The 24,573-nt window shown below is 44.6% G+C and overlaps 1 protein-coding gene across 1 annotated transcript in view; it reads right to left on the bottom strand.

The window, feature by feature from the left end:
* The window catches only part of LOC126094753 (myrosinase 1-like), a 317,488-nt gene extending 309,877 nt beyond the window's left edge, over positions 1–7,611 (bottom strand). The window contains exon 1 of the mRNA XM_049909304.1: positions 7,474–7,611. Coding sequence (XP_049765261.1) covers positions 7,474–7,609 — 136 coding nt within the window. The 5' untranslated portion in view covers positions 7,610–7,611. The remainder of the gene's footprint in view (positions 1–7,473) is intronic.
* Positions 7,612–24,573: the final 16,962 nt, after the last annotated feature.

Here is a 24,573-nt window from a genome sequence, read left to right as displayed (position 1 = left end):
CGTTTTTACTATCGTTTTTTTCTGCTACAATGAAAGGAAATGCATCTTCGTTACATAAAAACTTCATGAACACACAATAGTTAATTTACATGGCAAAAGAGCCATAGATACGATACGTGAATTGGGACAATAATCATTAAAACAAATGCATTTTTCGTTGCAGCAGGAATACTTCACAAAATATCAAACACCAGCATTCTGCTCCGAATGCAAAATCATTTCATTAGCGCCCACCTACATAGGAAGAAACGATCCTTATAATAAAATAAAAGCCTGCATGGAAAAAGATTTAAGTGTTCGTTTTTCCCGTGCGCTTTCGAGAATGGACTGGTACGGTAATAGCTTGAAGGTGGTTCGATGAACCCTCTGCCAGGCACTTAACTGTGAATTACAGAGTAATCATATATATGTACATGTTTCTGTTATATAATGCATAGATACGATGTGTGTGTGTGTGTGTGTGTGTGTGTGTGTGTGTGTGCGTGTGTGTGAGTGTGCGTGATAAGATGTGTGTGTGTGTGTGTGTGTGTGTGTGCGGCACGCGTGCGTGTGCGTTAAGTGGTTTTTATTTTCATAGCAGCTCCCATAATTCTGCAAATGATGAATACACATGCAGTATATTAGGATTCTTATATTTAGCAACTTCAGTGCCCTTAAACACTTGTTCACTAGATTTAGAAAGGAAGTAAGGAGCAAACTGGTGGCACTATAATTTCAGACTGAGTGTTGCTCTTAATTCAGGACATCAACTATGTTACAGTGTCTTTTCGTTCACTTGCATGATGCATAGCTCCAAAAATTCGGTATAGAATAACTTTAATATTTCATGTTATTTAACTGATGTGGAGTGCAAAAGTGAAAATATTAGCTTTCAAATGAGTCTTGAGACTATTGTCAGTAGCATCTGAAACACATCACACAGAAAGTTAACATTGCAGTTTTAGGGACGTGGTATAAATATTGGAAAGATGTCAAGCATCATTTGTAGTTTCACTCAAGAAAGTACTTAACTCGATACGCAGCTCAACAAGTACTCGAAATTTACTTTTGTTATCAGAAGGTGGTTCAACAATGAATTTTGTTTATGAGTGGTACTTGGTTTGTGTAAGACCAAATACTGTACGAAACCCACTTCCAAATCCTACAGTTATGCTTTTTCTTCTTCTTGTTAGATTCTTAGCTGAATTCTAAAACCGTAACGTAAATAACAATACCAATGTCTGTCCGAATAATCTCAGCTGAGGCCTTAACAAAAACCGTGCAACTAGAATTTTGAGAGGAGCATGTGGAAATAGCAGCAAACGGTGACCCTGCCATATCAGCCGTCATGCCATTTGCTGTGGCGACACTTTACTTGCATATGGAAACCTGGCTTAACAAATGTAAGAGAGTCTGTTTCTACCATCTGCAAAATTAAGGAGCCTTCTGGGCAGGGTGGAAAGTGATTTCGATCTTCGTTCATCTGGAATCTATCACATTCCTTGCGAATGGGGAACATCTTCTTTGGACAAAGGCAGTGCAGTGTCTCCCTACGATGCACTAAACATATACTCAATGTAAGATTCGTATAGAAAAACGGGTCTGAGTTGACCGAGCACAGCTTAATGGAAAAGCACATCTTTGTTTTCGAAGAGACATTTTTCATCTTCTCAGTTAATGGTTCTGGGACAACTTTATTAAGGAATGTCGAATCCTGGTAATCGAGATAAAGGTGTTACCCTCAGCGTAGCTCGGCCATCAGGCTCTGAAGCTGCAGCCGGCCGCGATGGTGTAGCGGTTCTGGCGCTGCAGTCCGGAACCGCGGGACTGCTACGGTCGCAGGTTCGAATCCTGCCTCGGGCATGGGTGTGTGTGATGTCCTTAGGTTAGTTAGGTTTAAGTAGTTCTAAGTTCTAGGGGACTTATGACCTAAGATGTTGAGTCCCATAGTGCTCAGAGCCATTTGAACCATTTTTTTTTTTTTTTTTTTTTTTGAAGCAGCAATACGGGAGACGCGCCAGTCTGCATCAAGTGGGGCAGCGATTGACGGAGGACGCTAATTACCAGCTACGTCAAGAATACGCCGGAATGCTGTTAAACAGCAGTGGAGCGCAGATACATGTGCACTCCTGGAAATTGAAATAAGAACACCGTGAATTCATTGTCCCAGGAAGGGGAAACTTTACTGACACATTCCTGGGGTCAGATACATCACATGATCACACTGACAGAACCACAGGCACATAGACACAGGCAACAGAGCATGCACAATGTCGGCACTAGTACAGTGTATATCCACCTTTCGCAGCAATGCAGGCTGCTATTCTCCCATGGAGACGATCGTAGAGATGCTGGATGTAGTCCTGTGGAACGGCTTGCCATGCCATTTCCACCTGGCGCCTCAGTTGGACCACCGTTCGTGCTGGACGTGCAGACCGCGTGAGACGACGCTTCATCCAGTCCCAAACATGCTCAATGGGGGACAGATCCGGAGATCTTGCTGGCCAGGGTAGTTGACTTACACCTTCTAGAGCACGCTGGGTGGCACGGGATACATGCGGACGTGCATTGTCCTGTTGGAACAGCAAGTTCCCTTGCCGGTCTAGGAATGGTAGAACGATGGGTTCGATGACGGTTTGGATGTACCGTGTACTATTCAGTGTCCCCTCGACGATCACCAGTGGTGTACGGCCAGTGTAGGAGATCGCTCCCCACACCATGATGCCGGGTGTTGGCCCTGTGTGCCTCGGTCGTATGCAGTCCTGATTGTGGCGCTCACCTGCACGGCGCCAAACACGCATACGACCATCATTGGCACCAAGGCAGAAGCGACTCTCATCGCTGAAGACGACACGTCTCCATTCGTCCCTCCATTCACGCCTGTCGCGACACCACTGGAGGCGGGCTGCACGATGTTGGGGCGTGAGCGGAAGACGGTGTGCGGGACCGTAGCCCAGCTTCATGGAGACGGTTGCGAATGGTCCTCGCCGATACCCCAGGAGCAACAGTGTCCCTAATTTGCTGGGAAGTGGCGGTGCGGTCCCCTACGGCACTGCGTAGGATCCTACGGTCTTGGCGTGCATCCGTGCGTCGCTGCGGTCCAGTCCCAGGTCGACGGGCACGTGCACCTTCCGCCGACCACTGGCGACAACATCGATGTACTGTGGATACCTCACACCCCACGTGTTGAGCAATTCGGCGGTACGCCCACCCGGCCTCCCGCATGCCCACTATACGCCCTCGCTCAAAGTCCGTCAACTGCACATACGGTTCACGTCCACGCTGTCGCGGCATGCTACCAGTGTTAAAGACTGCGATGGAGCTCCGTATGCCACGGCAAACTGGCTGACACTGACGGCGGCGGTGCACAAATGCTGCGCAGCTAGCGCCATTCGACGGCCAACACCGTGGTTCCTGGTGTGTCCGCTGTGCCGTGCGTGTGATCATTGCTTGTACAGCCCTCTCACAGTGTCCGGAGCAACTATGGTGGGTCTGACACACCGGTGTCAATGTGTTCTTTTTTCCATTTCCAGGAGTGTATAAGGAGATGGACTGTGATGCATTGGCACTTCGCCAGAACACGCGAAGAAACCTCGTGTCCACTCTATGAATTCATACGGCGAGAAACCCGTAAAGAATTTATTGGAGTGAGACGCCGCAAAAACCTTCATACACATATCCCTAAGACCGGCCGCGGTGACCGAGCGGTTCTAGGCGCTTCATTCCGGAACCGCGCGACTGCTATGATCGCAGGTTCGAATCCTGCCTGGGGCATGGATGTGTGTGATGTCCTTAGGTTAGTTAGGTTTAAGTAGTTCTAAGTTCTAGGGGACTGATGACCTCCGATATTAAGTCCCATGGTGCTCAGAGCCATTTGAACCACATATCCCTAAATTGTGTTCCTCAAGGTACTCGTTACAATCTCTCGAGGCTTGTCTATGTATTTCTGTTACATCCTGTATATCATGGACAGTAACAGTCGTATCCATTCGCCTGAGTTGCTCAGGATGATACTGTCTCTTCCAATGACGCCTCTCAACTGAAAGTGACGTAACGATTCAGGAAGCCTTCAGTCCAACTTCATCGCCAGCTATCTGGAAGTAAATAAATACGATATGTATCAACATGAGCTACGCCGTCTGCAGTCAGATTACAAGAACGAAAACAACAAACTGAATTCCCACAATCGGATCTTACTTGCAAAATCCATTATGGTAACCTGTTCATCTCCTTCATCTCATTCGCCTCGTACGGATTACTAGCCAATCGAAGTCTTAGTTTGGCGTCACTTCCATGTCAGCATTGGTGTTTGTGAACTGTGGTATCGTCACGATGAAGACTTTGGCGAGTCAGGTGCTTGAAATTGTAGTATTTATACAAGTTTTTTGAAAAAAAAAAAGACGTTCGTCAAAGGAGAATGGTATTACGCGTAACGTGAACTTCTGTTCATTTCAGATACAGTCACATTTTATGACAATCATAACAGGTTTCGCCCATCTTCAGGTGCTATGTTCGGCATCTGGCGAACGAGAAAACATCCATTACAATCGTTGTCAAACTTTTCAAGTGAAACTTATCAGTCAACATTACCGCAGTTTGTTAGCTCTGCAGGAGTGGTTTCAGGTGGATGTGGCATACCAGAAGAAACTTGTACACTCTCTTCCTTGCGGAATTGAACGCTAATAGCGGTATGGGAATGGAAATGAGCGTTTGAGACAGGTCACATTACTTGGTAATCCACGAAAAGTCATCCAGTAAAACAAAAGTGATATTCGATGTTCCCCAAGGAAATTATGTAGGCTACCTGCTGTACCTACTCTATATAAATGATTTAGGAGACAATCTCAGCAGACGTCTTAGATTCTGCAGATGATGCTGTCATTTCCCGTCTAGTAAAGTCATCAGAATATCCTAATCAATTGCAAAAGTCTTAAGTAAGATATCTCTATGGAGCGAAAAATTGCTATTGGTTCTAAATAACAGATATTTGAAGCCATCCACACGAGAACTAAAATCAATCCGTTAAATTTCGGTTACACGATAAATGACACAAATCTAAAGGCAGTGAATTCAACGAGTACTTAGTGATTACAATTGCAAACTACTTTAATTGGAACGATTACATAGTAAATGTTGTAGTAAATTTTACGGGGAAGGCGAACGAAAGACTGCGTTTTATTGGTAAAACACTTACAAGCTGCAGAATCTATTAAATAAGGAAGACATCCGTGTAGACAAAAGCCTAATCTACAGTACTGGCCATTAAAATTGCTACACCAAGAAGAAATACAGATGATAAACGGGTATTCATTGGACAAATGTATTATACTACAACTGACATGTGATTAGATTACATTTTCACACAAATTGGGTGCATAGATCCTGAGAAATCAATACCCAGAACAACCACCTCTGGCCATAATAACGGCCTTGATGCGCCTGGGCATTGAGTCAAACAGAGCTTAGATGGCGTGTACAGATACAGCTGCCCATGCAGCTTCAACATGTACCACAGTTCATCAAGAGTAGTGACTGGCATATTGTGACGAACCAGTTGCTCGGCCACCATTGACCAGATGTTTTAAATTGGTGAGAGATCTGGAGAATGTGCTGGCCAGGGCAGCAGTCGAACATTTTCTGTATCCAGAAAGGCCCGTACAGGACCAGCAACATGATGTCGTGCATTATCCTGCTGAAATGTAGGTTTTCGCAGGGATCGAATGAAGGGTAGAGCCACGGGTCGTAACAAATCTGAAATGTAACGTCCACTGTTCAAAGTGCCGTCAATCCGAACAAGAGGTGGCCGAGACGTGTAACCAATGGCACCCCATACCATCACGCCGGGTGATACACCAGTATGGCGCTGACGAATACCCGCTTCCAATGTGCGTTCACCGCGATGTCGCCAAACACGGATGCGACCATCATGATGCTGTAAACAGAACCGGGATTCATCCGAAAAAATGACGTTTTGCCATTCGTGTACCCAGGTTCGTCGTTGAGTACTCCACCGCAAGCGTTCCTGTCTGTGATGCAGCATCGGGGGTAACTGCAGCCATGGTTTCCGAGCTGATAGTCCATGCTGCTGCAAACGTCGTCGAACTGTTCGTGCAGATGGTTATTGTCTTGCAAACGTTCCCATCTGTTGACTCAGGGATGGAGACGTTACTGCACGATCCGTTACAGCCATGCGGATAAGATGCCTGTCATCTCGACTGCTAGTGATACGAGGTCGTTGGGCGTTCCGTATTACCCTCCTGAACCCACCGATTCGATATTCTGGTAACAGTCATTGGATCTCGACCAACGAGAGCAGCAACGTCGCGATACGATAAACCGCAATCGCGATAGGCTACAATCCGACCTTTATCAAAGTCGGAAACGTGACGGTACACATTTCTCCTCCCTACACGAGGCAACATAACAACGTTTCTCCAGGCAACGCCGGTCAACTGCAGTTTGTGTATGAGAAATCGGTTGGAAACTTTCCTCATGTCAGCACGTAGAAGGTGTGGGCACCGGCGCCAACCTTGTGTGAATGCTCTGAAAAGCTAATCACAGCATCTTCTTCCTGTCGGTTAAATTTCGCGTCTGTAGCACGTCATCTTCGTGGCGTAGCAATTTTAATGGCCAGTAGTGTACTAAAGACACTGCCTACACTACGTTTCTCCGTCCTCTTCTGGAGTATTGCTGCTCGGTACGAGATCCTTACCAGATGGGATTGATGGAGGACACGGAAGAATTTCAGAGAAGGGCAGCTCGTTTTGTATTATCGAGAAACAGGGGAGAGCTTGCCGCAGACATGATACGCAAATTAGGATGGCAACATTAAAACAAAGGCCTTTTTCGTAACGGCGTGATCTTCTGACAGAATTTCAATCACCAACTTCCTTCTACAAAAGCGAAAATACTTTGTTGACGCCAATCTACATAGGATTCATGATCATCGTGATAAAATAAGAGAAATTAAAGCTCACACGGAAAGATTTAATTGTTTGAAGCTTCCTGGCAGATTAAAACTGTGTGCCGGACCGAGACTCGAACTCGGGACCTTTACCTTTCGCGGGCAAGTGCTCTACCAACTGAGCTACCCAAGGACGACTCACGCCCCGTCCTCACAGCTTTACTTCTGCCAGTATCTCGTCTCCTACCTTCCAAATTTTACACAGCTTTAATCTGCCAGGAAGTTTCATATCAGCGCACACTCCGCTGCAGAGTGAAAATCTCATTCTGGATTTAAATGTTTGTTTATTTTGCACGCTATTCGAAAGTTGAACGGTTATTGTCGCGAGTAGCTCAGTGGCCCCTGCCCCCGGATAAAAAATCCAATTGTCACCGGAAATCTAATGTAGAACCTCTGCATTAGTATCCAATGATATCGCCCCGCTTGCTTACGTAGGTGATAAAAAACAACTGAGAACCGTACCCTCCCCTACCTCCCACCTCCGGCCCCCAATCTCTCCTCACCCCAAACAGGATGTAGGGGGGACTCACCGTCGGCGTCCCAGGCGCCCTCTATCTGATAGGCGGCGGTGGAGACGGCGAACAGGAAGTCATCGGGGAAGCTGTCGTTCTGCGCAGACGCGGCGGTGGCGCAGCTGCCAACCACCAGCAGGAGCAGCAGCAGCATGTCTGCGTCGACTCTGGGAACTTGCGAGGACCCGCGCCATTCTCTTTTTATATGCCGGCCTCTCAATTTATCGGGACAACACCCTCCCGCGGAGTAATCTCACACCATCTCAGCTCTGAGATTACTCGCGGAGCACCAGCAGAAGACTGTTTCGTCATTTTCTGTGTCTAAACCAATATTTAACCCTAACTGAAGCTTAACGAAACCGTTTTGGTATAATATTTTTGGATAAGCGATTAAACTGTTTCATTGACAGTATTTCATTCAAATGCTAGAATCCGGAACTATACTATTTCATGTTCTGACGTCCTTGGGGCAGTCCAGCTAACCTGAAACACTGAAGTACATAAAGTATTCCAATTGAAAATTTTTTGTGCTACTGCAAGCATAAAATTTGCAGGTTCTTCTGTGCACACTATACGAAAGCGTGCGTTAAGTCTCCATGTAGTGGGTGCACACAAGAACGGGTGTGTTTTATGCTGACAGTAGCACTACTGATTTTCGATGTTGTTACGTTTCGTACCAGTTCATGTGTACCACTGTTTCGGTTGAGTTGGGCTGCCAAAAATACGTCTAAAAGTTAAATTCTGTAATTTCGAAACTGACCATGTGAATTAATAACCACAGATAAAACAGCTGGATGTTTTAATGAAACACATTTGAACTTAAAAATACGGCATTTCAGTCTTTGATCGCTATTTTGTTTTTTATTTCCAGTAACCGGTTTTAATCTGTCATAACAGCGAACCAATAGTTCTGTACTGACTGGTTACTCTGAAACTGCAATATATGATCTGAAGATTGGCAGCTAGCCTGAAACCGGTTACTGAAAATAAAAAAAATAGCATTCAAAGACTGAAATGCCATATTTTTATTCAAAGAACGATCGCGGCTATCCCAATAAGACAATCATGTATAGTTTTGACAGTTGAACGTGCTTAAGTTTCAATCCGTAACGATGAACCGCACCCAAAAATAGCTGAGCTGCAATTCCTCTGTTCTTTGCAGTCGTACGCTACACAGCTGCATGTGTGAGTTAAAATTTTGTGCAGAACCAAGACCTGAACACTGATATACCCCGTCACTTCAAAAAGATCGTGACTGGATTAATACAAAATTGAGAAACGTTAAGATGATGGTTTTAATGCTTCATGTGTCTCACATAGTCTACTCCAACTGAGTACAACGCACAGATCGTTCATACAATCACTTGAAACGGTCAGAAAGTCCTTCTTCAGGATGTTGTTCGACTCGTGCGTCACACTGGCTTGAACATTGGTTATGTCGTTAAAGCGCCGACGCGTCGTGTAAATTTCTGCACTGTGTCGCTTTGCAGTAGGTTCGTATCGATAATATGAAGTCTCAACACCAGTGACGATTTTTTCCAGAAAAGAATTCTCCTGGGTTTTGCATTTCAGTCAAGTCGTGGCAGGCGTCTATGCTTCGTTGTTTCTGTTCGGAAGTCAAGATTTGCAGGACAAACTTTGTATACTTTTCTCTTTCGCAAAACATTCTAGGTAATGTGGCTCAAAAATGGCTCTGAGCACTATGCGACTTAACGTCTGAGGTCATCAGTCGCCTAGAACTTAGAACTAATTAAACCTAACTAACCTAAGGACATCACACACATCCATGCCCGAGGCAGGATTCGAACCTGCGACCGTAGCGGTCGCTTGGCTCCAGACTGTAGCGCCTACAACCGCTCGGCCACTCCGGCCGGCTAGGTAATGTCTTGAACAATTGATTTAGTGTTGTTGCTCCGTTAGGATTTCTGAAACAATAACGTTGACACACCATTGGTACTCTGCCTGCTCACAACTGATTGGTTGAATGCACATCTATTCTTTACAATTGTTAGTTCAAGTTGCAATCGTAGTTACTGCGCTGGCTTCGCAAATTCGCCAGGAATAAAATTAGTCTTGTACTTTATAGACGGACGGTGTACGACCTTAGAGGACAGTGCGCTGCCGTTCACGCCATTGCAATAGGTCTCACGAACATCGTCGAACCTGCTACTTATTACAAACTTCACCTCAAACAAACATTAACATGGGATTAAGTTGTCATACATAATCAACGAAACTAGTTCATTATAAGCAATTCCCACCAGTTATATAAACTTATCCTTGTAGACGAGCCGCACAGAATAGTAACATTCGAACGTTCAGTTAACAGTTTGTCAGTCGAGTAGCATGGTTGTTTCGCACCATCTTTTCGACAAGTTTCCTGCTCTCGTCCTCAGGCGAAGTACCAGGTTCCTGTAGGAATAGCACTATCGGACTTTGGACTGTGTTTCTCTACCGAAACAACACGGAAGGACAAATTGTGCTACTAGAAATGCGTGACTTAGACGGTGATGGGGGACCGTGATTGTAAAGGGTCCGGACGTCGAGACCCGGTGTTGAATGGCAGTGTCATCCGCTGCCTGCAACGCTATCTGCCGGAACACGGTACTTTATCCGAAGATGACGGGTAGAAAAGTAATCGAAACGTTGCTTCATAATGACTCTGTTACTCGGCTGACAACACGAGAGAATTTCGCGTGATTCGCCGAGGAAGCCATAGTTTTCTCAAATAACTTTTATCAACTCTCACTTGACCAGGAAATATATTCTGACCCGCATGTATTGAACCGTACTCCACCCGGCGTTTAATTCGTGCGTGTACAAGCAACAGATCGCAGCCTTAAAGTGGTAAGAACTTTAACAGCAACCCATAGAAGACCCCTCTGAAAGTTTGTTCTAACTACAGTTGTCTGCACCGAGATCTGCCCTGTGATTGCAAGTCAAAGCGAGCGGTAGTGGGTAGTGCTGACACGTATGACAAATTATGCCGCCTGAGTTTCACGCGGTGGTCCCAGAGTATTAAAGTAGCAACATGTGCGTCACAGAATGTTGTGCGCAAGGTAATCAGGGTACAGACGTGAAGAGTCACGATAGGATGATAACTCGAGTGTTTTGTTTGTACGGACGGTAGTATTATCGGACTCGTCTATCGCTGCTAATGTCAACAACAGTATTTTAGCAAGTTGTCTGGATTATTCACGATTTTACATGGTGAAGTATCATTTTAGTTCAATCATACTGAAGCTTTGTTGAAAAGTGTACAAGACTGAAGTTTTCCGTAATCGTACGCCCAACAATTTTTTAAGTATCGATTAAATATCTACGCCGCCACGTACTGAAACATACAAGGCAAAGAGTTCTTCAAACAATTTTGGTTTTTCTTTAAGTAGGTTGTCTTTCTTCCAGAGAGTTTCATATGTTTTCCTTGTGTATCGCCATAAGACGTGTTTACTATCTTGGGGGAAATCATTTTCCTGCATAGACTGTTTTATTTTAAAGTAATCACTTGTTTCACGATTCAACTTTTTGCTAACTGGCTGATACCGGCGGAGGTACGAGGAGTCCTCCCTCTGGCATGGGTGTGTGTGCGTTTGTCCTTCGGATAATTTAGGATAAGTAGTGTGTAAGCTTAGGGACTGATGACCTTAGCAGTTAAGTCCCATAAGATTTCACACACATTTGAATTTTTTTTTTCTAATTGAACGTCCTTGGTCGTTTTCAAGCTACATCTGTTGCTTGCATCACAGTACAAAAATTGTAACCATCAGACATGCCACCCATCTGTTCGGAGGGAGCAACATGTCACAGTGTCCTTAATAACGATTTCTCACAACCACCGTAATTAAGGGCACAACTGGACAACTGGAGGAGGCAACATTATATCCTGGATGGAGAGCCGTCGACATGTGTAATCCCGGTTGTACGACACAGAAGTATATTGGGTGATTTGCTGTTCATGTTGTATATTAATGATACTTCGTAGAATATTAATAGTAACCTCAGACTTTCCACTTATGATACACCTATCTACAACGAAGAACAATCTGAACAAAGCTGTACAAATATTCAGTCATACTTTGACAGGATTTCAAAATGGTGGGGAGATTCGCAACTTGCTTTAAATGTCAGAAATGTGAAATGGTGCACTTCACAAAACGAAAAAAAATGTAGTATCCTATGATTATAACATCACTGACAGGCAATTGGAAACGGCCAACTCATACAAATACCTGGGTATAATACTTAGTAGGAATATGAAATGGAGAGATCACTTAGGTTCCGACGTGGGTAAGGCAGGTAGCAGCGTTCAGTTTATCGATATAATACCAGGGAAATGCAATCACTCTACAAAGGAGATCGCTTACAAATCACTCTTGCGACCCATTCTAGAATACTGCTCAAGTGTGTGGGACCTGTACCAAATAGGACTACCGTGGGATATTGATCGTATACTGAGAACGGCAATACGAATCGTCACAGGTTTGTTCGACCCGTGGGAAAGTGTATCAGAGACGTTAAAAGAACTGAACTGGCAGGATCTTGAAGGTAGACGGAAACTATCTCGAGAAAGCCTGCTAACAAAGTTACAAGAACTGGCTTTAAATGACGAATCCAGTAAAATGCTGCGAACCCGTACACATCGCTCCCATAGGGACCGTGAGGACAAGCTTAGATTAATTACTGCACGCACAGAGTTACTTAAATAATCATTCTTCCCACGCTCTTTACGTGATTGGAACGACAAAAAGCTCTCATGACCGATACTTACCCTCTGCCATCTACTCCACAATGGTTCGCAGGGTGAGACAGTTTTGCCCGTAGCTACCACGTTCGTGAGAAATGGTTACTAAGGACTTGCTACTTCCACACAGACGTGTGGAATATATGATGCTACGTGATTTGTCTCGGAAACAGAGAAACACAAAAATTTCGGGAAAAACACGATCATTTCTCTACCCAGTCTAGCTTGGTACGCTTTCCTAGGGATGTTTAGTAGTTTCGATACCATGTTTACAGCGGAACCGTCAGGCTGCGCAAAATAACCATCAACTGCATGTTCGCACTCGTTTATTTTTGGCAAATCCTTTATCACCAGGCCATATTTTCAAGTTTGGAAACAGAAAACAATCAAAGAGGGCTAAATCAGGCGAACAGCGTGCACGAGGAAGCAATTCGAACTTTAACTCCATCATTTTGGCCGTGACGATTATGGATGTGTCAAGTGGTCCACTGTGGTGATGAAACAAATTTTCTTTGTCGCTAAACGAGGCCCTTTCTATTTCATTTCATCACTCAAATGCTGCAGTATGTTCGCATCAACATTGATTGCCTTTCCATTTTGAAAATAATGAAAATTATCCCACGCGATTCCCACAAAGCCAGCCCATTGACCGAGCGGTTCTAGACGCTTCAGTCTAGAACCGCGCGACGCTACGGTCGCAGGTTCGAATCCTGCCTCGGGCATGGATGTGTGTGATGTCCTTAGGTTGGTTAGGTTTAAGTAGGTCTACGTTCTAGGGGACTGATGACCTCAGATGTTAAGTCCCACAGTGCTCAGAGCCATATGATTCCCACAAAAACTGGCGCCATGATCTTGTATGCAGATGAAACTGTCTCAGCTTATTTGGAGCTTTCTCCCCTTTCAGTACACCGTTTTTACTGTCCCTTCGCCTCAGGTGTAAAGTGATAGACCCATGTTTCATTCGTGCTTATGAACCGACGCAAAACGGCTTTGTTGCAACGAAACAGCGCCACACATTCGACTGAAACATCGTTATGCAGCTGTTTTTTGTTCCATTGTGAGTAAATCCGGCACCCATCTTGTGCACAGCTAATTTTGAAATTTTCAGTCAATATGCGACCAACAACCTTTTTTGGAAACCTGTGGTGTCTGCTGTCTGCTACCTTGTCGTCTACTTTCGCTCGACAGTCATTCAACACCATTTCGCTGATTTTCATTACAGTTTCTAGCGTGGTCACCTTATTTGGTAGATCTCAGCGATGTTCATCTTGTGGGCTCGTAGTGCATCGCTTACACTCTGTATCCAATATTTTACTTTTATGAACGAAGCAGCAAACTCCCCCAGACTAGAATCTAGCTCAGCTTCAATATTAGATGGACTAAAACATTTCAAGTAAAAGTGAGACCTGTTAGTCAAGGAAGGCAGGATTCGGTTACGATTGGGAACGGGGTCGCAATCAGTTACTATTGGTTCCCTTTTGCAATTACATTTGTTTTAAAACGGTAATTCCATACTCAGCAATAAATAAAGATATCACACGTTATTAATGAAGGAATAAACAACTGTGTAATTAATAGTGCTTTCAGTGCGTTACAATTTACCAAATGAGCATAAAATACAGACACAGCAAACAAGTTAATGCGATCCCAATTAAAATTTAAAGGCAAGTAACCACAGTCACGCTTGATGGCCTTTAACGCCAAGAACGACAACCATAAAAAAATTTAACATACTGTAAAACAGCAATTCAATAGCAAGGTTAATTTAAATGGTCAAATGGCTCTGAGCACTATGGGACTCAACATCTTAGGTCATAAGTCCCCTAGAACTTAGAACTACTTAAACCGAACTAACCTAAGGACATCACACACACCCATGCCCGAGGCAGGATTCGAACCTGCGACCGTAGCAGTCCCACGGTTCCGGACTGCAGCGCCAGAACCGCTAGACCACCGCGGCCGGCCAAGGTTAATTTAAAAAGACAGGCAACTGATCACAATTACTACACATCGATAACCGTCGCTGCTGCCACTAGCGGACAGGCAACACTTGCGAAACCAAGTGGCGCCAGTCAATACGAGAAGAAGGCAAAGAGCCGCAACCATGTCAACTAAATGATACGGTCTGGCCTCCAACAGAGGACAGAAATCTACAAACAGCACCAACGCTAGCCGAGGCACGGCTCAACCTCCTCCTCTCAAGGAGAAACCCGGGAGAGGAGAGAGGGGGGGGGGGGGGGGGGGGGGTTAGGAGACCAAACTAACGGGCTACCCAAACTTAATTTGATTAAGGTGGACCCTGTATTGCTTACCAGTAAGGTTTTCCTTATCCAGTAGATTAACTGGGCCTAAAATCCGCATAATCATACCCAGACCCAAAAAACGGGGACTGAACACGCAGACATACACCTGATCTCCCGGCTTGCCCCTGGAGGCTCGCTAATTACGGTTATAAAGAAGCCAGCTGCTGTGGCCGAGCGGTTCGAGGCGCTTCAGTCCGGAACCGCACTGCTGCTACGGTCGCAGGTTCGAATCCTGTCTCGGGCATGGATGTGGATGATGTCCTTAGGTTAGTCAGGTTTAAGAAGTTCTAAGTCTAGGGGACTGATGACCTCAGATGTTGAGTTCCATAGTGCTTAGAGCCAGGTTATAGCGACCAGCTTGTTTGTTGTGGGCCCTGAGAATAATGCGCCTCGCAGGATTCCAGTTTTCCCTGACGACCTGAGGGGTGATCTCCACACGAATTAGTTCCTGAATCCCCCATAAATTCGAAAGGGGCGAATTAACAGGATAAGCAAGCATCAAGGAAACCGGAGCAGCCTTCAAAGCCTCATGGATGGCGGCATTGAAGGCAAAACTAAGCCAAGGAAGACTAGAATCCTACTTACTGCGAGACTTCTGATGAAAGATAATGAGTGCGGATTTAAGGTTACGATTGACCCTTTCCGCACAGGACCCCTTCCGATAATACGAAGTGGTAGTTACATGCTTAACACCGCGTTCAAAACAGAAGGCCTTGAAGGGAGCCGCAACATAAGCCGGCGCATTATCACTAATGATTTGCTTAGGGGTTCCAAAAACACTAAATACGTTAGTTAAATGCGCAATGGTGGTGGCAGCAGTCACATTACGACTCGGAAGATGCCAGGTAAAGCTCGGAAAGGTGTCAATAATAATACATACCGATGACCTCTTTTGGTAAGGCAAGGTAAGGGCCCCACATAATCATGGGGCAAGATTCACGCTCAGAACTAAGGAATCCCTGTTGAAGAGCGTTATTCGGTTTGGCCACACGACACAACTGACACCGAGAAACCATTTCTCTAACGTCTCAGTCAATAGACGGCCAAGTAGTCGGCCGCTGTGAGCGAGCGGTTCTAGGCGCTTCAGTCCGGAACCACCCGGCTGCTACGGTCGCAGGTTCGAATCCTGCCCCCTTGTTGTTGTTGTTGTTGTTGTTGTGGTCTTCAGTCCTGAGACTTGTTTAATGCAGCTCTCCATGCTACTCTATCCTGTGCAAGCTTCTTCATCTCCCAGCACTTACTGCAACCTACATCCTTCTGAATCTGCTTAGTGTATTCATCTCTCGGTCTCCCTCTACGATTTTTACCCTCCACGCTGCCCTCCAATGCTAAATTTGTGATCCCTTGATGCATCAGAACATGTCCTACCAACCGGTCCCTTCTTCTTGTCAAGTTGTGCCACAAACTCCTCTTCTCTCCAATTCTATTCAATACCTCCTCATTAGTTATGTGATCTACCCACCTTATCTTCAGCATTCTTCTGTAGCACCACATTTCGAAAGCTTCTATTCTCTTCATGTCCAAACTATTTATCGTCCATGTTTCACTCCATACATGGCTACACTCCATACAAATACTTTCAGAAATGACTTCCTGACACTTAAATCTATACTCGATGTTAACAAATTTCTCTTCTTCAGAATCGCTTTCCTCACCATTGCCAATCTACATTTTATATCCTCTCTACTTCGACCATCATCAGTTATTTTGCTTCCCAAATAGCAAAACTCCTTTACTACTTTAAATGTCTCATTTCCTAATCTAATTCCCTCAGCATCACCCGACTTAATTCGACTACATTCCATTATTCTCGTTTTGCTTTTGTTCAAAAATGGTTCAAATGGCTCTGAGCACTATGGGACCTAACATCTGAGGCCATCAGTCCCCTAGAACTTAGAACTACTTAAACCTAACTAACCTAAGGACATCACACACATCCATGCCCGAGGCAGGATTCGAACCTGCGACCGTAGAGGTCTCACGGTTCCAGACTGTAGCGCCTAGAACAGCACGGCCACTCCGAACGGCTTGCTTTTGTTGATGTTCATCTTATATCCTCGTTTCAAGACAATGTCCATTCCGTTCAACTACTCTTCCAAGTCCTTTGTTGTCTCTGACAGAATTACAATGTCATCGGTGAACCTCAAAGTTTTTATTTTTTCTCCATGCATTTTAATACCTACTCCGAATTTTTCTTTTGTTTCCTTTACTGCTTGCTCAATATACAGATTGAATAACATCGGGGAGAGGCTACAACCCTGTCTCACTCCCTTCCCAACCACTGCTTCCCTTTCATGCCCCTCGACTCTTATAACTGCTATCTAGTTCTATACAAATTGTAAATAGCCTTTCGCACCCTGTATTTTACCCCTGCCACCTTTAGAATTTGAAAGAGAGTATTCCAGTCAACTTTCTCTAAGTCTACAAACGCTAGAAACGTAAGTTTGCCTTTCCTTAATCTTTCTTCTAAGATAAGTCGTAGGGTCAGTATTGCCTTACGAGTTCCAACATTTCTGCGGGATCCAAACTGATCTTCCCCGAGGTCGGTTTCTACCAGTTTTTCCATTCGTCTGTAAGGAATTCGCGTTAGTATTTTGCAGCTTTGACTTATTAAACTGATAGTTCGGTAATTTTCACATCTGTCAAGACCTGCTTTCTTTGGCATTGGATTATTATATTCTCCTTGAAGTCTGAGGGAATTTCGCCTGTCTCATACATCTTGCTCACCAGATGGTAGAGTTTTGTCAGAACCTTCTCTCCCAAGGCTGTCAGTAGTTCTAATGGAATGTTGTCTACTCCCGGGGCCTTGTTTTGACTTAGGTCTTTCAGTGCTCTGTCAAACTCTTCACGCAGTATCATATCTCCCATTTCATCTTCATCTACATCCTCTTCCATTTCCATAATATTGTCCTCAAGTACATCGCCCTTGTATAGACCCACTATATAGTCCTTCCACCTTTCTGCTTTCCCTTCTTTGCTTAGAACTGGGTTTCCATCTGAGCTCTTGATATTCATACAAGTGGCTCTCTTTTCTCCAAAGGTCTCTTTAATTTCCTGTAGGCAGTATCTATCTTATCCCTAGTGAGATAAGCCTCTATAGCATTACATTTGTCCTCTAGCCATCCCTGCTTAGCCATTTTGTACTTCCTGTTGATCTCATTTTTGAGACATTTGTATTCCTTTTTGCCTGCTTCATTTACTGCATTTTTATATTTTCTCCTTTCATCAATTAAATTCAATATTTCTTCTGTTACCCAAGGATTTCTACTAGCCCTCGTCTTTTTACCTACTTGATCCTCTGCTACCTTCACTACTTCATCCCTCAGAGCTACCCATTCTTCTTCTACTGTATTTCTTTCCGCCATTCCTGTCAATTGTTCCCTTATGCTCTCCCTGAAACTCTCTACAACCTCTGGTTTAGTCAGTTTATCCAGGTCCTATCTCCTTAAATTCCCACCTTTTTGCAGATTCTTCAGTTTTAATCTACAGTTCATAACCAATAGATTGTGGTCAAAGTCCACATCTGCCCCTGGAAATGTCTTACAGTTTAAAACCTGGTTCCTAAATCTCTGTCTTACCATTATATAATCTATCTGATACCTTCTAGTATCTCCAGGATTCTTCGCCGGCCGGGGTGGCCGAGCGGTTCTAGGCGCTACAATCTGGAACCGCGCGACCGGTCGCAGGTTCGAATCCTGCCTCAGGCATGGATGTGTGTGATGTCCTTAGGATAGTTAGGTTTAAGTAGTTCTAAGTTCTAGGGGACTGACGACCTCAGAAGTTAAGTCTTATAGTGCTCAGAGCCATTTTGAACCAGGATTCTTCCATGTATACAACCTTCTTTTATGATTCTTGAACCAAGTGTTAGCTATGATTATGTTACGCTCTGTGCAAAATTCTACCAGACGGCTTCGTCTTTCATGTCTTACCCCCAATCCATAATCATCTACTATGTTTCCTTCTCTCCCTTTTCCTACTCTCGAATTCCAGTCACCCATGACAATTAAATTTTCGTCTCCCTTCACTACCTGAATAATTTCTTTTACCTCATCATACATTTCATCAATTTCTTCATCATCTGCAGAGCTAGTTGGCATATAAACTTGTACCACTGTAGTAGGCATGGGCTTCGTGTCTATCTTGGCCACAATAATGCGTTCACTATGCTGTTTGTAGTAGCTTATCCGCACTCCTATTTTTTTATTCATTATTAAACCTACTCCTGCATTACCCCTATTTGTTTTTGTATTTATAACCCTGTATTCACCTGACCAAAAGTCTTGTTCCTCCTGCCACCACACTTCACTAATTCCCACTATATCTATCTTTAACCTATCCATTTCCCTTTTTAAATTTTCTAACCTACCTGCCCGATTAAGGTAACTGACATTCCACGCTCCGATCCGTAGAACTCCAGTTTTCTTTCTCCTGATAACGACGTCCTCTTGAGTAGTCCACGCCCGGAGTTCCGAATGGAGGACTATTTTACCTCCGGATGTCCTTAGGTTGGTTATGTTTAAGTAGTTCTAAGTCGAGGGGACTGATGACCTCAGATGTTAAGTCCTGCCGCCCGTTGTGGCTGAGCGGCTCTAGGCGCTTCAGTCTGGAACCGCGCGACCGCTACGGTCGTAGGTTCGAATCCTGCCTCGGGCATGATGTGTGTGATGTCCTTAGGTCAGTTAGGTTTAAGTAGTTCTAAGTTCTAGGGGACTGATGACCTCAGATGTTAAGTACCATAGTGCTCAGAGCCATTTTTTTTTGTTAAGTCCCATAGTTCTTGGAGCCATTTGAACCATTTTTGAAAGACGGCCAAGTCAGATGCTCTTTAATCTTTTGCAATTTCTTATAGGTTCCTAAATGCCCGCCAGTCAACGAGTTGTGAAAATAATGGAAAACGGCCGTATCAGGATGCCTGGTAGACAGATCTTATCCTCCTAGGTACGTCACACCCTTTTAAACAAAATGCCTTTCCTGATAATGTATTCATCCAAATGCTCGCCCCCAGAAAGCCGTTTCTTAACCAGTCCCCATGTGGGGTGCTGATCCTGATGGTCGGCAATGTCACTAAACAAATGAGGAACTAATATTGCCGTCCGCAGCTTCTTGGGCGCCCTCACTAGATGGTTGTTCATTAAACATACGGCTGAGGACGTCCGCGAGCGCATTCTCAGTGCGTCTAACGTGCTTAAGCTCGAACTGAAACGCCGAAATGCGTACCGCCCGCCTCACCATAAGGCCAGTTTTACGCGGCCTGGCTAGCACCCAGCTTAAGGCTTTATTGTCGGTCTCTAGCTGAACTACTCTGTGTTCAAGATAAAACCGGTTCTTATCCAGCGCGAACAAGACGGCCAATGCCTCACATCCGTAAACAGAATATTTAAACTCGGCGCTGGTTAACCGACTAGACGCGTATGCTAATGGCTGCCTTTGACCTTCGAACTCCTGGAGGAGGACTGCCGAAATTACCGCATAAGATGCATCAGTTTTGACAGTAAATTTCTTATTAAAATCAGGCACTCCGAGAACGGAAGGATTGGCTATAGCCGCCTTAATATGCTCAAGCGCTGCCTCTTGAGCAGGTCCCCACTCAAAACGCACCCCTTTTCGGCGCAGTTCATTTAGGGTAGCCGACAACTGACCAAAATTAGGGACAAAACGCCTAAAATAATTAGCCATCCCTATGAACTTGGCAACCCCTCTGTTATCAGTGGGTGGCAGAAGGGTTCTCAAGGCCTTAGTCTGCTCCTGATCGATGCGAATACTCTCGCCTGATACTAGATGATCTAATAAGGCTATTTGCTGCCTGGCTAATGTCACCTTACTGGGTTTAATAGTCAAACAGCCCTCTGCAACCTAGCAAAAACTTGCTGGAGATGTCCCAAATGCTCTTGAAACGAACGACTATAAGTTACCAAATCGTCCAGGTAATTGTAAACACAGACTAACTGCAAGTCTCCAAGAATATTATCCAGCAAACGAGTAAGGACGGTTGCTCCAGTAGCCAAACCAAAGGGGACCCTACTAAATTCAAACAAATTCCAATCAGTACAAAACGATGTAACTTGTTTACGTTCTTCGGTTAAGGGAATCTGATAATAGGCTTGATTCAGGTCGAGCACAGTAAACCAATTAGCCTCGGCAGACCAAGTAAAAAAGTTATGAAGATCAAGTAAAGGAACCGATTCGAGGAAAAACTTCTTATTTTGGCGACGGTAGTCAACAACAGGCCGAAAGTCTCGCCCCTGATCCTCAGGGCCAAGGAATATAGGAGAGGCATAAGCGGATGTAGAAGGCCTTAGTATCTTCATCTAGGCGGTGAGAGACGATATGGGGACTGCCTGACTGGAATATGGTCACAGGGACGAGTATGGTAGTCAAGAACATTAGTAACCCCGAGTCTATGACAGAGAAGTTCTGGGAACCTCATCAACAAACCCGTTAGTTCAGACGCCTGCTGGGAAGAAAGATGGGTGAGATCAAACTCACTAACCTTAGCATCAACAGCCAGCATTCCCGCATCTCGATGCACATTACGTTTATTACACTCACAGAACCCAAATTTCTGACTACAAGCGAACTTAAAGAAAAAGGTGTAACCTGAATAATCCAAGACAAGACCAGTTTTACCGATAAAAATCACGTCCCAAAAACAAATCGACCGGCAGCTCCTTAACCAAGGCCAAAGATAAGAGCCACAAGTAATCCCCAACCGAGATACTCCCTCGGACCAAACCATGCAGAGGCAACACCTGCCCTTTGGCAGCCCGACATCTCTGCACCGAAGAACGGACCGGTCTAAGTCTCGGAAGATGACCACATTCAAGAAACCATTCCAAGCTCAATAATGAAAAGGAGCTACCAGAATCCAAAAGGACACAAATTGGTTCACCACCTATTCGAGAACAAATATAACCACGACGTCGCTCCAAAGATAGGGCCACAATTACTACACATCGCTAACCGCCGCTGCTGCCATAGCGGACAGGCAACGCTTGCGAAACCAAGTGGCGCCAGTCAACACGAGAAGAAGACAAACAACAGCAACCATGTCAACTAAACGATACGGTCTGGCCTCCAACAGAGGACAGAAATCTACAAACAGCACCAACGCAGCCGCAGCACGGCTCAAAAAGTATTTTACAACATAAGAATAACCAATTTTGCCACTGGTTACAAACTCGCTGAGAGCGTTTACTATTAATGGCGTTCAAACAAATTCTCAACAATGCAGCATCGTCTAACTTCAAACTTATACTTTATAAGGTTGTTTTTGAAACAACAATCACTCTCTATATATTAGGTAGGGTGCGTCTGCGATAGACCTCGTGTATCCTTACAGTTCTTTACTGTGATGCAACTAACAGAGGCAGGTGAAAAAGGCCTAAGGGGGGCGAAATTATCTAGTAACTAAATAATGACATAAAGTGATCATTTCAAAATAAAAGAGTCTACGCAGGAAAACGACTTCCCAAGAAATTGACAGATGCTTTGGGTCCGCAAAAAACAACATGCTGATAAAACTAACTGATTACATACAGCTTTAGCAAAACGCCCAAGAACTTATTCCATCTTTTCGTTTAAGCTGACCTGATGAGAACGCCAAAATCGAGCAAGTAGTAAGCTACTAAGTAGTAACGCGTATTGTCTGTTTATTTGCTGCTCTTTCGCACTTTTCTCCTTAGTTCCACGATCGATCTGGTGGTTGTGAAAAAATATTAGACTACGAAACTACTTTCATTTCTTCTCGCACACTCCTCTTAATACAGACAGTTCTCAAGATGGAAGGATTCAAATGGATTATGACAGCAGCACATGCAATGCGAAAATTATATCATTCTCTTACAAACGTTGCATTGCAGTGATAGGAACGATCAGCAACCCGAGTTGAAATCTAATTTGAAATTGTGACGATTCTCAAAGGAAGCAGCCGTCAGAAGTCTTCATGAAAAACATTCACAACTTGAAGCCTCATAGCTGTGTGCCCTTTCACAAGTCTATCGGCAGTCTGACATGAAAACTGAACATCAGACTCGGAGTTGTGACTGTAACACATTATCACGTCGAAATGTGATTCGTCTCTCGCTGAGAAACTACCTCAACTCGTACAGCTAAAATCTAAATAAAAATTATCTTTAAAGAGGTGTTCTACTCCCCATCAAACTCTGGATTCTCTAACCTTCAAACATCGGTGGTACACAGACGCAGAGTTTTACGGGGAAATATTCATTGGTGAATGGTAGAACAGACATAGGCCGATGTTTTAAAATCCTTTTTTATTCGGTTCTAGCCGTTCTTTCCTTCGTTAATCATCAAAAGTATCGCTTTTCCGTCCTGCCATTATCTAGCTTTCATTCGTAACATCCGCAGCTGATGACACTTGTTTATCGTGGCTCTTTCAGCCGGATACTCTCCCAGAGCACCGAATGTCACCTTCGCCGAAAGGGGAGAAAAGTGTACGCCATATGACCAATAACCTAGTCAACTCCGCTCTGGGCGTTTTTCTCGTCTTCTTCCTGGTCTAACAGTACGCAAATATGTAATTCGACACCCGCCTTAATGGAAACCCGCCTTAACGGATATTAGAAACTGCGTACAGTACGAACAGTGCTTAATCCCTTGTGACGATTCAGTTGGGGCCTATCTTACCTCCTTGTCCCTCGAGCCAAAGTTCTATACGAAATGGTATTTTTATCAAACTTCGTCACATATTAAAACAGTGTGCCAAATCGAGACATGAAGCTAACTGCCAAGCGTCACCTTTTGCCCGAAATGCCAATTGCAAGTTACAATCACTACTTGCAAATCGAAATTTGGAGAAGGGGAGTGAGGTTGGCCTGGCAAAAATAATTTCTAAGAGAGAGTCACACGAAAAGCAGGGTTCCGAGTTTGGGCTACATCTACAGAGGCTCTCTCAAAGCTAATCTAAAGTGTCAGGCGGAGGGTACTTTCCATCAATATTGGCGCCTTTCTGACTCATTCCATCTAAGTCACCATGAATTTCTCTCTTTCTTGTATGCACATTATCGTTAACAAACCATGTTAGACTGCAGACATCCCTGTACGATTAGACTTGTAATACACTACTGGCCATTAAAATTGCTACAGCTAGAAGAAATGCAGATGATAAATGGGTATTCATTGGACAAATATATTACACTGGAACTGACATGTGACTAAATTTTCACGCAATTTGGGTGCATAGATCCTGAGAAATCAGTACCCAGAACAACCACCTCAGGCCGTAATAACGGCCTTGATACGCTTGGGCATTGAATCAAACAGAGCTTGGATGGCGTGTACAGGTACAGCTGCCCATGCAGATTCAACACGATACCACAATTCATCAAGAGTAGTGACTGGCGTATTGTGACGAGCCAGTTGCCCGGCCACCATTGACCAGACGTTTTCAATTGGTGAGAGATCTAGAGAATGTGCTGGCCAGTAGAGCAGTCGAACATTTTCTGTATCCAGAAAGGCCCTTACAGGACGTGTAACATGCGGTCGTGCATTATCCTGCTGAAATGTAGGGTTTCGAAGGGATTGGATGAAGGGTTGAGCCACGGGTCGTATCACATCTGAATTGTAACGTCCACTATTCAAAGTGCCGTCAGTGCGAACAAGAGGTGACCGAGACGTGTAACCAATGGTACCCCATACCATCACGCCGGGTGATACGCCAGTATGGCGATGACGAATACACGCTTCCAATGTGCGTTCACTGCGATGTCGCCAAACACGGATGCGACCATCATCATGCTGTAAACAGAACCTGCATTCAACCGACAAAATGACGTTTTGCCATTCGTGCACCCAGGTTCGTCACTGAGTGCACCATCGCAGGCGCTCCTGTCTGTGATACAGCGTCAAGGGACACCGCAGCCATGGTCTCCGAGCTGATAGTCCATGCTGCTGCAAACGTCGTCGAACTGTTCGTGCAGATGGTTATTGTCTTGCAAACGTCCCCATCTGTTGACTCAGGGATCGAGACGTGGCTGCACGATCCGTTACAGCCATGCGGATAAGATGCCTGTCATATCGACTGCTAGCGATACGAGGCCGTTGGGATACAGCACG

Source organism: Schistocerca cancellata, chromosome 8 (assembly GCF_023864275.1).
Source record: "Schistocerca cancellata isolate TAMUIC-IGC-003103 chromosome 8, iqSchCanc2.1, whole genome shotgun sequence".
Taxonomy (NCBI): domain Eukaryota; kingdom Metazoa; phylum Arthropoda; class Insecta; order Orthoptera; family Acrididae; genus Schistocerca; species Schistocerca cancellata.
Note: the sequence above shows the minus strand (reverse complement) of the source record. Positions and strands in the feature narration are given on the sequence as shown.